The 14,642-nt window shown below is 42.1% G+C and overlaps 1 protein-coding gene across 3 annotated transcripts; it reads left to right on the top strand.

Moving 5' to 3' along the window:
- Positions 1-1,340: 1,340 nt before the first annotated feature.
- Positions 1,341-5,032, top strand: LOC139530076 (putative nuclease HARBI1). Of its 3 annotated transcripts, none has more exons than XM_071326157.1 (11): positions 1,341-1,716; positions 1,998-2,068; positions 2,156-2,332; positions 2,423-2,484; positions 2,567-2,653; positions 2,741-2,782; positions 2,851-3,024; positions 3,104-3,139; positions 3,239-3,793; positions 4,075-4,186; positions 4,281-5,032. In XM_071326157.1, the coding sequence occupies exons 1-8, from the start codon at positions 1,559-1,561 to the stop codon at positions 3,137-3,139; spliced, it is 807 nt and encodes a 268-aa protein (XP_071182258.1). In that variant the 5' UTR covers positions 1,341-1,558; the 3' UTR covers positions 3,239-3,793; positions 4,075-4,186; positions 4,281-5,032. The 3 variants fall into 3 exon arrangements, with proteins under 3 accessions (XP_071182258.1, XP_071182266.1, XP_071182248.1); XM_071326165.1 differs by having other exon boundaries at positions 3,863-4,186; XM_071326147.1 differs by lacking the exons at positions 1,341-1,716; positions 1,998-2,068; positions 2,156-2,332; ... (3 more) ...; positions 2,851-3,024; positions 3,104-3,139 and adding an exon at positions 3,863-3,978 and having other exon boundaries at positions 3,242-3,793.
- Positions 5,033-14,642: the final 9,610 nt, after the last annotated feature.

The raw sequence follows: 14,642 nt of genomic DNA, 5'->3' as shown, positions 1-14,642 counted from the left end.
TCCGGGTTAGGGGAGGGTTTGGCCGGGGTAGGCCGTCATTGGAAATAAGAATTTGTTCATAACTGACTTGACTTAATTAAAGCGGCAATCAGCAGATGAAACAATAACAAAGCCACATTGTCACGATTGTCTTTAGGTGAAAGAGAGGACCAAGGCGCAGCGTGATATAGATACATCTTCTATTTATTTGAGAAGATGAAACGAACACGAATACAAACTAAACAAAAAAAACGACCGTGAAGCTACAAACGAAAGTGCATACACACGCTACTAACGTCAAACATAGACAATTACCCACAACCTACCTAATGCCTATGGCTGCCTAAATATGGCTCTCAATCAGAGACAACGATAGACAGCTGTCTCTAATTGAGAACCAATCCAGGCAACCATAGACTTACATAAACACCTACACTGAACACAACCCCATGAACTCTACAAAACCCCCTAGACAATACACACACCCTAGACTAGACAAAAAACACACAAACATCCTCCATGTCACACCCTGACCTAACTAAAATAATAAAGAAAACTAAGGCCAGGGTGTGACACACATCCCTGCCCTTGTTTTGGTAAAAAGATGAGGGATGGGGCTAGAGAAATGTAACTGCTCTCAAATTCATAGACAGAGCTATGCATGCAAGGACTGACCTTGTCTGACGACTCAAACGGAATTCTTCGGCTGCTCTATGTTAGCGACATACTTTAAGTAATTTGAGACATCAAAATGAGGGGTGTTGTACAAAACGTCGTCGATTGGATCATCTCTAACTAATCAGAGTATCAAAGCCAATGACACATTTTCAAAACGCCGCTTTACCCACGTGTGTTCTGGCTCTGGCCCAACCCATCAGTTTCTGTGACCAATCAGACATTCACTATATCAAAAATTATAGTTTTAATCATGTTTTTAAGCTAAATAGTGTTTGTTTACATTTGCGTTGTTTACAAACATTGGAGTTAAACAATCTTATATTTTCGATTCTAATGGGGTACGACCGTTGAACTAAACTCTTGAAGCATTATATTCTTATATTCTTATATTCTTATATTCTTCAAGGATCAATGGGTACACATCATTAAAGTCCAAAAATGGATGTAACAACTGCTGCTTGCCACTTTTAAGTTATAGATCAATAGAAAAACATACATAAAAGGTCACATTCCAGGCCTGTGTGTTAAGAAGAGTACAATGTCGCTCTCTGTTTGGTTGTGTAAAATAATGATCAACAGGAGATAGCTGCTCCAACCACAGTGGGACTCATCTCTTGCCTCTTTTCTTTTTCAACAGTTGCCAGCGTATTGCCTCATTCACCATCAAGTCAGCCCTGGGGCCTGTTGCACAAAAGTAGAATTAAGACATCCGGGATAAATGACTCAGCTGAGCTCAATGAAGCCAAAACATGTGCGTCCAGGCTTAATTGGTTGCACAAAGACCAAGCCAGGATGAGCAGACACGGATTCATTAAACCAGGTGAAACCAATCCTGGATAGGTGCGCGCTCACGGCTCACTCAAATAGACCCCGCCACAGATCACAGATTAACTGATTTACCATGGCAACTAGAGCCGCGTACTTTTCCCCGTCGGAAGCACAAATCCTCATGGAGGCATACGAGGAGGTAAAAGATATAATTAAGAAGAAAGGCAACACCGCCACAGTGATAAAGCAAAGAGAAAAAGCGTGGCAAAGTATTGCAGACCGCCTGAATGCGTAAGTAGTGCACAATTACACACTCACCGCTCCGCTGAAACATCACAATTACAATTCAAATATTTAATTCACATCTCCAAAAATGCAGTTGTACTGTAATTATGAAACGGTTAAATTTTTAATTGAAATGCACTGCAGATATGAGTGAAATTGTGTAAAGTAACTCCATCACACTGTATAAAGCTATGATAAATGTTTTGATATTTTTACTGAAAACAAGACAAAAATACCAAGTAATTTTTTGCAGTGTGACTCCATTAAATGTGTGTGTGTGTGTGTAGATTAAACATGAACGGGCCAAAACGGACATGGCAGCAGGTCAAAATCAAATACAAGAACATTCTGCAGAATGGTATGGTCCCTGACTAATATTTAACAAAGCACAAGCATATATTGTACCCAGAAGGTGCCTGCTCACACATTGTCTGTACTGTTTTAGCAGTGAAAAAGAATACCCACAGACAAGGCACGGGTGGTGGGTCACCAAAGGCTGACCTTACCCCAGCAGAGGACATGGCCTTGGAGCTAAATAAAGGCAGGCCCGTCTTAGAGGGGATCCCTGGGGGGAAAGAGACGAGCATAGGTTCCTCCCAAGATGCCACCCGCTTCATTCAAGGTATGTCCTTCCATCTCTACATGGGATACAACCACATTCATATTGAATCAATTTGGACTGTCTGACTTTGGTTTACCTATTGCCTTGCAGTGTCTGGCAGCACTGTGTTCCTGTTAGAGCCACCAGCACAAGCACCAGACGATGCTGATCCAGTGAGTACTCCATCAAAGGCATACTGTAGGCCTGGCATGTCTTGTCTACTAGCTTCAATATGAATCCGATTAAATGTGATAGGGTGAAGGCCCCAGTGCAGCAGCAACAGCACATGATGGAGACGATGATGAGGAGGAGACCATCTCTCTGGATTCCAGAAGGCATGAGGTATCATGTTAAGACTGTGAAAGTACTATTTACTCTACAATGGTGAGGAGTCCTCATCAAAATCAAAAAATCTAATTTCTTTTACAGGACCCAGATGCTATACAGTGGGAAAACCAGCCTGGCAACATAGTGCGTATTAATAAAAGGACACCACATCCTGCCAAATTCCAGCTGCGCTAATTGTATTGTGTTCACAGAGCTCACAAGCTATCAGAAAGTTGTATGGCAACCACCTCCGGCGCCAAATAGAACTGGCAGACATAGACATTCAGTACAAGAAGAAAAAGATGGAAAATCTTGCACTGGAGTCCGAAATAAAAAAGAGGACAATTAGGAAACTGGACCTTGAAATAAAAAAACTTGAGAGGGAGGTGAGATATGCCTTCAATGTACACTGTATGCTAACTGTAACACAAATGTATTAATCATTATTTTTCTTTCCTCCCCCAGCTCCAAGAAGATGACACAGCTCAAAATAAAAATTAGGTATATTCTCGTAAAGTCAAGTGAGCCATGACATATGAGCTCTTATTGTGAGCACACAGGACGGTGGCATCTTTCTAATGTTTTTTTTTATTTTCCCAGCAATCAGTACAACCAAGTCATCGTTATAAGGCATCGCCCTCTTTTGCCCACCCCCCCAGCACCAGGTGTGGCCACTAGCCTATATGAAGGCCCAAAATTGTGTGTTCCTTTCTGCTCTGACAATGGCATGCCCATTCGTGCGAGATGTGGTGGATGAAGAAGCACTTGTGCTGAGGAGAGCCTTCAGGCGAGAAAGGGTCTTCAGGGACCGGTTGGACCCACTGGCCTTCCCTGATGACCATCTATATGAAAGATACAGGTTTTCTGCAGATGGCATCAGGTATCTATGCAGACTACTGGGTCCCAGGATTAAGCACCGCACTGCACGGAGCCATGCACTGAGTGTGGAGCAAATGGTTTGTGTGGCCTTGCGCTTTTTTGCTAGTGGAGCCTTCCTGTACTCAGTGGGGGATGCAGAACAGCTGAACAAGGCCACAATTTGCCGCACAATAAGGAGTGTGTGTCCGGCTATCAAAGCATTAGCAGATGTCTTCATCTCCTTCCCTGGCCACAGAAGACTCTGTGACATCAAAGAGGAGTTCTATAGGATTGCAGGTAAGAGGATCTACAAATTACAGGACAACTGTTAACACATAGTAGGATACTCATTACTTTGTGTGACAGGTTTCCCCAATGTCATTGGTGCAGTGGACTGCACACACATAAGGATAAAAGCCCCCTCAGGTGCCCATGAGGCCGATTTTGTGAATAGGAAATCCTTTCACAGCATTAATGTTCAGGTGAACATAACTTTTTGATATTGTCCATTGACGAACACTCTGCATTGCCAGTGATGTGCATTGATTGGTGTAATATTCCTCATCTTATGATTTCAGATGGTCTGCAATGCTGACTGTGTGATCAGCAATGTTGTGGCAAAATGGCCTGGCTCAGTCCATGACTCCAGAATCTTTCGGGCCTCTGAAATCTATCAGTGCCTATCACAAGGTAAGCCACACAACCCCTATTTATAACCATCATGGCTGTGTCAAGAATATCACTGTGTTTATGAGGTAGTAATGATGAGATTTTGTGTTGACAGGTGAATTCTCTGGTGTGTTGCTGGGAGACAGGGGGTATGGCTGCCAGCCTTTTCTCCTGACACCTTTCACAGACCCCCAGGAAGCACAGCAGGCCTACAACCATGCCCATGCCAGGACCAGGGCCAGAGTTGAAATGACCTTTGGCCTCCTGAAGGCACGCTTTCACTGCCTTCACAAATTAAGGGTCAGCCCTGTTAGGGCATGTGATATTACTGTGGCTTGTGCTGTCCTCCACAATGTGGCCTGCCTGAGGAAGGAGAGGGCCCCCAGAGTGCCACCAGCCATGGACTGGGACAATCCGGCAATCTTCCCTGATGACGACAGTGGTCGGCTGCTGAGGGACCAATATGTGTTGAATTATTTTAGTTAGTATGTGTGCTTTCAATTTTGGTTAAATATGTCCTGCGGTGGCAGAGGAATTTGGGTTTTTTTGGGTTCGTTTTTTGACGAATTTGGCCTCTTATGATGTTTGTGCGGTATACTGTGTGTAATACAAGGCTGCAGGGAGGCTACTGCATCCATTCATTTGTCTGTTCAGTTGATGTGTATGGATTTGTCCTGCATTTATTTTAGTGTGCAGACATGCAGGGTGTGTTATATACAGACCTTTGAATGTGTATGTATCATTTTGTATAATATGCTTGGATTCTGTGCTTTCCATCTTGTAGAGTCACTGTGACTTCAGTTTCGAAAGGAGCTGATGGTTTACCTGCTTTGTTTTGTCCTTATTCAATAAAGGAACATAATGTTACACATTGTGTTTTTATATTCATATGGAATGTGTATTTGTTTATATGACAGAGTACTAGGGCCACACTGAAGAAAAAGGATAAAGTCATACATTTATGAGGCTGGTTCTTTCTGCAGAAAAGCTACATATTGTTTTTACAGTTTTGATACTTATGACAATGTGATACTTAATATTCTGGCACATCAGCATGTCTTTGTTTATGAAACCATACTGAAGTACAATTTCACGAAATGCCCCACATCTGTCATTTTAACAACTGTCCTCCTTTAAAACAACTGGTTACAATATTATGACTTGTGTTTTTTTCCCCTCTGTGGCCCTAATATTCTATCATTTTATATATAGCCTTATAGTCTATGGGAAACTGTAAATTATCTAATGATAGCAACATCTAAAAATCATTTTTTATCCAAAATCATTGAAATTAATGATCACAAACGTTTAAATAATAACAGTGGGTCTAGTTATATGTGATAACAATGTATAGTGAGCAGTGAAATAACTATTGGTTTCCATTTGTGGTGACTGCTGACTGACATTAGGGATGAGATTAAATAGATCCTGGAATTTAGCCTGGTCTGGAGCAGGCTAGCTCCACAGAATAAATCTCCATGGTAATTTATACCATAACATATCCTCCTGCCCCCTATCCATCTTTAGTGCAACCGGATTACGGATCAATTGAGCCAGGATCACCAAGATATCCTGGCTTAATCCCTTATCCTAGTTTTGTGCAACAGGCCCCTGGTCTGTAGACATGGGAAAAACAAGTAAGACGTAGTCGCGTGTAATCAAATAGCTTAAAATGAAATGGAAAATCTGAAGGAAGTCCTTAAAATGGCAGGAGACACAAAATGGTGTTGCCTTAGACTGCTGTGCCACTCGGGAGCATTATTGAACAATCAAGAAAATTTAACCCACTCCGACTCAACTTGACCTCATTCCACACCCTTCCTCTCCCCTCTGGCTGCAGCAGATAGGCCAATCTTCTTGGCTTAGTTAACTTACTTGGTTTTTGGAGAACATTTTCTGTCCCCTATGAAATATTGAAAATGCTGGTTTGCAGACAGGACTCCATAATTTATGGGTTTAAAATGAAAAGCTAAAATCTGTCAGACCAGGTTGGGCATTTATTTTTTATTCATCTAAAAAATGCACTCAATAATTGAGATATGCATGCACACACACACATGCACACACACACACACACACACACACACACACACACACACACACACACACACACACACACACACACACACACACACACACACACACACACACACACACACACACACACACACACACACACACACACACACACACTGGCTTCTGACAGCTGGGCAGGGGCTATGAGTCAGTGAATGACGTGATGGTTGTCACAATGACCATAAACTGTTCATTGGATCGACATATGTTGATTACACCCATGGCCCATTATTATGAAGGTTCTGACCTTTTGACGTTGTTTGTTACATGTCCCTGTCTGAGGTTCATCAGCGTAGCACTGTGGAACAGCGCCGCTGAAAAATACCCAGGGTGCTTTGTGGCTCAATGAGTGTGATGGTTCATTCGAGTCAGTCACGTAGCAACGCCTCTCTGAAAACTATTTACTGAGCCTGATTCTCTGGTGCGGTAGCGGAGAGGCATCCACAGTCACTATTTCTTGCTTTTCTGTCTTCCCTGAGGAAACGAACACAGGTTATTAGCATATCCATTGACAGAGACTGTGTTAGAACTTCTGAGGAATCAGCAAATGGGGCTAATTGTATTTCAAAGCACTTTCAAATCAAACGGTCCTCGCCAGATGATCAAAGACAAATCAGCCATTACCCCAAAATGCCTCCTGTACATTTTCTTTGGATGTAAACTGATAATAATCTGATTGGCTCAATATCCTGATTTGCATGCTTCGCTCAAAGAAGCCTTAGAGTGACATTGAAATTAAAGCCCCTGACGAATCATATCCACTGTATCAAATGAGAGAATCTCCCTGATGCGCTAATATTGTACAGCCCATGATGATATGATTTTGTTAGCTATTATGGTTGGGTATCATGATATACCAATAGCAAAACAACAACTAAATCGATGAAATGTCTAAATAACATTAGGGTGGTGATCACATACTTAATATGCAGCACTGCCACAAAATGGTTGCCTGCCAGCCCAACCTGTTACATGCTAAGCCACTGGTCGTCTTTACATTTTAACTGTCCGTTAATATGTGGAAAACAATATAATTACATCTTCCAATGGATTAAACATGTTTGTTTGTGTTAAAGTAGTTACTAAACCCATTAACAATGCAGCTTTAATCCTTAACACATTCAATGGGTGTGAATCAAGGCACTGTCGTAGACTTGGTCTCTATCAATTTGGAGGTTGTAAAACAGAAAACAACATGAAGGCAGTGAGTTCCCTTATTGGAAGAGAAAATTAGATGTACATAATTCGTGGGGACAGTATTTTCTGTGTACTCAACAAGAGGTGCACAAATGAAAGAAAACATTGGTGTCATATGTAATCAGGCCCCACACAATTTCTTAGCCCTACTATGTGCTGGCATTTTTTTCTGCATTGAAGCTGCTGTGTAACTAGATGTTTCTCGCTATGCTGCTGTCTTCTGACATAATATTTTCTTTGAGAATGCTCGCCTGCTGTGTTTGAACCTCGCCTGCATCGATCAATATGCTCATGTTGCAATGTTTGCGTGCTGCGTTGACGTAATTGATTGCGAGGATCAACCATGTTGCTGCTCTGCTGTTGTCAGTCAATAGCCGGCTACGAATTAGCTAGCTAGATAGAATTAGCCTTGGGAGTCGCCTATCAAATAGCCTACTCCCAATACCAGCTTTCGGGAAGATTCTGTGGACACACCTCATCATGGGAAATCATCCTGTCACAAGGCGGAAGTAGCCTATGCTAGGCTAACATACAGGCTATGTGTTTCTAATCATGAGCAGGAGATGGTGCTTATCTTGGTGATTCAATAGTATTTCAGTCTCTATGCAGACGTTATTGTTTAGGGCCGAATCAATATCAATAGTAGTTATCACTGCGCATTGCGCAGCTCAAGAGAACACTGAATGAATGCATTCTATCAGTGATAGCCTACATTTTACAGGTCATCCCAGACACATTAGTTAGAGTGACTTGTGGCGGCATTCACAACTCAAATGTTGCACAATCAGTATGACTATGGGTATTATTCTTGGAACCTATTCACTTACACAGTTTAAGATGTAATGCATTCAACTTACCTTGCAGACTGGTTTGGTTTGTGCTCTTATATAGCTACACGTTTGCTGGTTTCTCCTCTGAGCAATCAGAGTATCTGTGTTCAATAGTGCATATTGTTGCATGAGTCACACTATTAGCATACAATTTCAGTATAATTTCAGTCAACGTAGTTGTATTTACTTCATTCATATTTGCAGCAGTAGGTTTAGGCTCTGTATATTAGCATGTCTAATCATGTCATGCATTTTACATAGATGGTCCTCCTTGTCAGTCCATCTTGCATTCTAGTAGCTTTTTCTAGTGACTGGTCTTATTCTATCAAATCAAATTTTATTTGTCACATACACATGTTTAGCAGATGTTATTGCGGTTGTAGCGAAATGCATGTGTTTCTAGCTCCAACAGTGCAGTAATATTTAACAATTCACAATACACACAACCTAAAAGTAAAAGAATGGAATTAAGGAATATATTAATATTAGGATGAGCAATGTCGGAGCGGCATGCAGTAGAATAGAATACAGTATATACATATGAGATGAGTAAAGCAAAAATATGTAAACATTATTAGAGTGACTAGTGTTCCATTATTGAAGTGGCCTGTGATTTCCAGTCTATGTATATGGTACAGCAGCCTCTAAGGCGCAGGGTTACATAACCGGGTGGAAGCTGCCTAGTGATGGCTATTTAACAGTCGGATGGCCTTGAGATAGAAGCTGTTTTTCTGTCTCTCGGTTCCAGCTTTGATGCACCTGTACTGGTCTTCTGGATGATAGCGGTGTGAACAGGCAGTGGCTCAGGTGGTTGTTGTCCTTGATGATCTTTTTGGCCTTCCTGTGACATTGGGTGTGTGTAGGTGTCCTGGAGGGCAGGAAGTTTGCCCCGGTGATACGTTGGGCAGACCGCACCACCCTCTGGAGAGCCCTGCGGTTGCGGGCGGTGCAGTTGCCGTACAAGACGGTGATACAGCCCAACAGGATGCTCTCAATTGTGCATCTGTAAAAGTTGGTGAGGGTTTTAGGTGCCAAGACACATTTCTTCAGCCCCCGAGCTTAATGATGAGCTTGGAGGGTACTATGGTGTTGAATGCTGAGCTACAGTTAATGAACAGCATTCTTACATAGGTATTCCTCTTGTCCAGATGGGATAGGGCAGTGTGCAATGCAATGGTGATTGCATCGTCTGTGGATCTATTGGGGCGGTAAGCAAATTGAAGTGGGTCTAGGCTGTCAGGTAAGGTAGAGGTGATATGATCCTTAACTTGCCTCTCAAAGCACTTCATAATGACAGAAGTGAGTGCTACGGGGCGATAGTCATCTAGTTCAGTTATCTTTGCTTTCTTGGGTACAGGAATAATGGTGGACATCTTGAAGTAAGTGGGAAAATCAGACTGGGATAGGGAGAGATTGAATATGTCTTTAAACAATCCAGCCACCTGGTCTGCGAATGCTCTGAGGACACGACTAGGGATGCCGTCTGGGCCGGCAGCCTTGCGAGGGTTAACACGCTTAAATGTCTTACTCACGTCGGCCACGGAGAAGGAGAGCTGACAGTGCTTGGTAGCCGGCCACGTTCGTGGCACTGTGTTATCTTCAAAGCGGGCGAAAAAGGTGTTTAGCTTGTCCGGAAGCAAGACGTGGGTGTCTGGTTTTCCCTTTGTAGTCCTTGATTGTCTGTAGACCCTGCCACATATGTCTCGTGTCTGAGCTGTTGAATTGCGACTCAACTTTGTCTCTCTATTGACATTTTGCCTGTTTGATTTGCCTGTTTGATACGTAAGCTTATTAAATATCGGTGATATTATCAAGAGCAGTGTGCGGTTTCCTTTTTCCTTCATCTTGTTCAATTGTTGCCATGCACCTGCAAATAAGATTGCTCAGATGTGCGAGTGCCTTTTGAATTTTGTAATACAGTGGGAATTAAATACAATTATTTTATCTTTATTTAACTAGGCAAGTTAGTTAAGAACAAATTCTTATTTTCAATGGCGGCTAGGAACAGTGGGTTAACTGCCTTGTTCAGGGGCAGAACGACAGATTTTTACCTTGTCAGCTCAGGGATTCGATCTTGGAACCTTTTGTTTACTAGTCCAACGCTCTACCCACTAGGCTACCTGCAATTACTACACTGTTGTGTTTGTCCATATTCCCAGTCACCTTGCCATGGTTAAATGCGGTGGTTCGCTTTCAGTTAAGCGCAGATGCTGCCATCTATCCACGGTTTCTGGTTAGGGTAGGTTTTAATAGTCACAGTGGGTACAACATCTCCAATACACTTCCTGAAAAACTCAGTCACCGTATCATTGTATTCGTCAATGTTATTTTCATAGGCTACCTGGTACATATCCCAATCTGCGTGATCAAAACAATCTTGAAGCGTGGATTCCAATTGGTCAGACCAGCGATGAATAGTTCTTAGCACGGATACTTCCTGTTTGAGGTTCTGCTAATAGGAATGGAGGAGCAAAATGGATATGTGATCAGATTTGCCGAAGGCAGGTCGGGGGATAGCCTTGTAGGCATCCTGGAAGTTGGAGTAGCAGTGGTCAAGTGTTTTAGCAGTGCAAGTACTACAGTCAATGTGTTGATAGACCTTCGGTAGCGTTTTCCTCAAATTTGCTTTGTTAAAATCCCCAGCTACAATAAATGCTGCCTCAGGATATGTGGTTTCCAGTTTGCACAAAGTCCAGTGAAGTTCATTGAGGGCCATCTTGGTATTGGCTTGAGGGGGAATATACACGGCAGTACCTATAACCGAAGATAATTATCTTGGGAGGTAATATGGTCGGCATTTGATTGTAAGGTATTCTAGGTCGGGTAAACAAAAGGACTTGAGTTTATGTACAGTATGTTATCACAGTCACACCATGAGTGGTTAATCATGAAACATACACCCCCTGCCTTTCTTCTTCCTGGAGAGTTCTTTATTCCTGTCTGCACGATATACTAAGAACCCAGCTGGCTGTATGGACACAGACAGTATATCCCGAGAGAGCCATGTTTCCGTGAAACAGAGTATGTTACAATCCCTGATGTCTCTCTGGAAGGAGATTCTCGCCCTGAGCTCATCTACTTTATTGTCCAGAGACTGAACATTAGCGAGTACTATACTCCGAAGCGGTGGATGGTGTGCGTGCCTCCTGAGTCGGACTAGAAGTTCACTCCAAATACGTCTTCTACGCCTTCTGTGTTTTGGATCAATCTCTGGAATCTGTTCAATTGCCATGGGGGGTACGGACAAAGGATAACATTTGGGTCGTAATGCTGGTGAGTTACCGCCACTCTGATATCCAAAAGTTATTTCCGGCTGTATGTAATAACATAAAAAATGCCCTGGGCTAATAGTGTAAGAAATAACACAAACAAAAACAAAATACTCCAAAGTTGCTTAGGCGCGAGAAGCAGAGCTGCCCTATCTATCGATGACATCTTGCAATGCTATTGTAGCGATCACGTCATCATGTATTAGTACTGATATTAATTATTTTCTGCTTGAATGTTGTTATTTTCATGTCTTTCATACTAGTTATATTATGTGTTTCGGCTGCAACTCTTAAGGCTGTGGGGAATGCTCGCACATTCAGGTGTTAGCTGATTTCTTTGCTTCATTTTCTACACACAGTATGCATATGTGACTCACCACCTGGATTCGATCTCATGTAGCAACATTTTAAAAGTTTTACATTATATAAAAGAAACTCAGAGCTACAAAATGGTATAGAATACACTGCATTTGAGGAACAATGGGAAAGTAATTCTGCTTTGAAAGTTGACCAACTTGTAAACTCACTTTTGAGAAAATCGCCTTTGAATGTTTTGCTATCTAGTGAAGAGCTCTTCTTTGTCTACACCCATTCATCATTGTTCACACCCTCACCCTAAGCTTTAGCCCCATAAATCTTGTTTCGCTCTCAAAGCGCACACTTGACGGTCTGGCCGATGATTTGTTTACCTCTGGATAACATGAAAACAACCTAACCAGCTCTGCTGGCATCAATTTCATGACGCTTTTTTGCAGATGTTTACTGACACCGGCCATATTCAACGGGTGTTGTAGACACTTCACGTAACGTTAGCTAATGAACCAGCCTGCCAATGTTAGCTAGTTAAACAATAAACAGTGCCAACAATGCCACAGTGCTGGGAGCTAACCAACCACGTTCAATGTTAGCTAGATAATGTTAGGCTCTAACTAGAACAGCACATGGCTCTGGAAAATGAATAATAACATCAGCTAGGGAGCCAGCCAGCTAACGTTAACTTGAAATGAAACCACTTTCTGTCAAAATGTGAAAATGTGTAATATCTGAAAATGTAACGTTAGCTAGCTAACGCTAGACTATCTTACCTGTATACATCATCGTGCATGGACGCGTCTCCCTGTCAGGAATGCCATGCCACGGTTGCTTTTAGTTTGAAGATGAAATCCCGAGACAGGTGTTTCTTCCATCTCTTTAGCTATCATAGTCTACTTCCACTGATTTCAAAACTTGATCCTCAAGAAAGCGGAGAGCCACACTTATGCAGCTACACTACACAATATATATATTTTTTTACGCGATCGACAGGATTACCAACACAGACTGACAAGCTTCCTATGGCAGACCAATCCAAAATCCTCTCTCGGCATGTCCAGCCCACTCATTATCTTAGCCAATCATGGCTAGTGGGAAGGTTGCTACCTTTTTCTGTGGCTTAACCGACAAGGCTCGTATTTTAACAATTTTATTCGTATTTACAGATGGTATACGAGTTTGTTATTAAGGCACATGGAAGTTCACGTGTTCAAGAAGGCATTTCTGCCAAAAAACGCATTTTGAAAAACAAATATTTATTACGTTCAAACGGCTCTCCTGTTAAGTCGTGACTTGCGACATATGCCTAGTTTCCTGAATCAGGTCACATATGGCATGGCTGCCAATATTGCATCGTGGGAGCACATGCTGGTTAGGCTCTGTATACATCAGCTAGGTGAATGTTGTTTTAGCCGTGTTGAATGGGCTGTTGACCTATCATTTCCTAGCATTTGGTGGGCTTGCTAAACACCCACATGGCGATCAGTGTTGGCGAGCAAGCGTTCATTTCCCTATTATGGGAAGGTCTGTCAGAGTTTTTTCAGATGCTCATATATGCAGGCATATTCTAGTAATCTATTGTGTCTATTTCTCTCATTATCAGGGAATATAATTTATTTCTCTCTCATGGCTTACTGGTTATACCTTTAGACATAACCTTCAGCTCAGGTAGACTATGTGTAGGTTTAGGTTTTGATTATTAGGTCACTTACTGTGCACACTATGTATGCTGCAGATGCATCAACTACTGCTGAGCAATTTCAGTAGGACATTAGGCTATTTAGACAAGGTGGGTACTTAGCTAACGTTTAGTTTCTGTTTTGGGGGTTTGTTAGTAATACTGTATGTTTTTGCTATGTGATGGTATGTCACGGCTGAGCTGTGCCGCTCTGCAGCAGTCTACTGTATGGTCTTCTCTCTGTATAATGTCTTCTGTTATATAACCGCGTATGCCTTTTCTATTCCAAATTCAGTCAGGCATATCAAAGAGTATCTCTCCTCTCTCAGTAGCACAACTTTGAGTTCACGTTAAAGGCAACGTGGTGGGTTTACATTACGCTTTACCAGAGGTGGTTTGTATGATGACTTTCAGAGTTCTTCAGTCTGAATACACTGAATGTTCCTTCCCTTTAATTTAGCATTTCTGTTTGCATTATGGAACATTGTCGTCATCACCAGAACTAATACAGCTTTGTCCTCTCTTTCATGTTATGCTGCCTGCATGCTGAGAACGGGCAGCACCTGGCGAACCTCTGTCCACATTGAAGCTGGCAACCAATGACAAGATACTGGAAGTCATCACAGATGTGGTTCCTTCATCAGTGCTGAGGGCTACCTCTGAGCTATTGGTGCCCAATTCTGCATCGGTGCTGCTACTGCTTCTCAATTGATCCTGGTTTCACTCTGATCCTCAGCTACTATGATGTTACAATTTCTTTATTCTGAGATTGTGAACCCTACCTTGGTTCTTGCAGTATTGCATGATTCTGTCAGCCCATGGTCCATTAGCTATGTTGCAAATGCCTCATGGGCTTCAAAAGATTAATCTTCAGGCAATGACAAAGGTTACCTATCGCCCTCACTCTATAAAAAAGTGGATTAACGTTAAGGAAAGGGTACTATGATTTTTATTAGAGCAGTAGTCTTATGGGTTTTTACATTTGGGGAATGAATACTTCATATTCATTTCTCTTTATTCATTGCATGATCTCACACTTTTCTGACACATTATGGACACTCACATGTTTACCATCTTGGTAAACATGTGAGTGTCCATAATGTATCAGAAAAGCG

Source organism: Salvelinus alpinus, chromosome 1, assembly GCF_045679555.1.
Source record: "Salvelinus alpinus chromosome 1, SLU_Salpinus.1, whole genome shotgun sequence".
NCBI lineage: Eukaryota > Metazoa > Chordata > Actinopteri > Salmoniformes > Salmonidae > Salvelinus > Salvelinus alpinus.
Note: the sequence above shows the minus strand (reverse complement) of the source record. Positions and strands in the feature narration are given on the sequence as shown.

What these genes read in the sequence shown, in the direction of transcription:
- LOC139530076 (XM_071326147.1), top strand. Translation starts at nt 3,322, where the DNA reads ATGAAGGCCCAAAATTGTGTGTTCCTTTCTGCTCTGACAATGGCATGC. An exon ending in GGAGTTCTATAGGATTGCAG is followed by an intron (nt 3,794 to 3,862) that starts GTAAGAGGATCT and finishes TTTGTGTGACAG; the next exon opens with GTTTCCCCAATGTCATTGGT. An exon ending in CTATCAGTGCCTATCACAAG is followed by an intron (nt 4,187 to 4,280) that starts GTAAGCCACACA and finishes TTGTGTTGACAG; the next exon opens with GTGAATTCTCTGGTGTGTTG.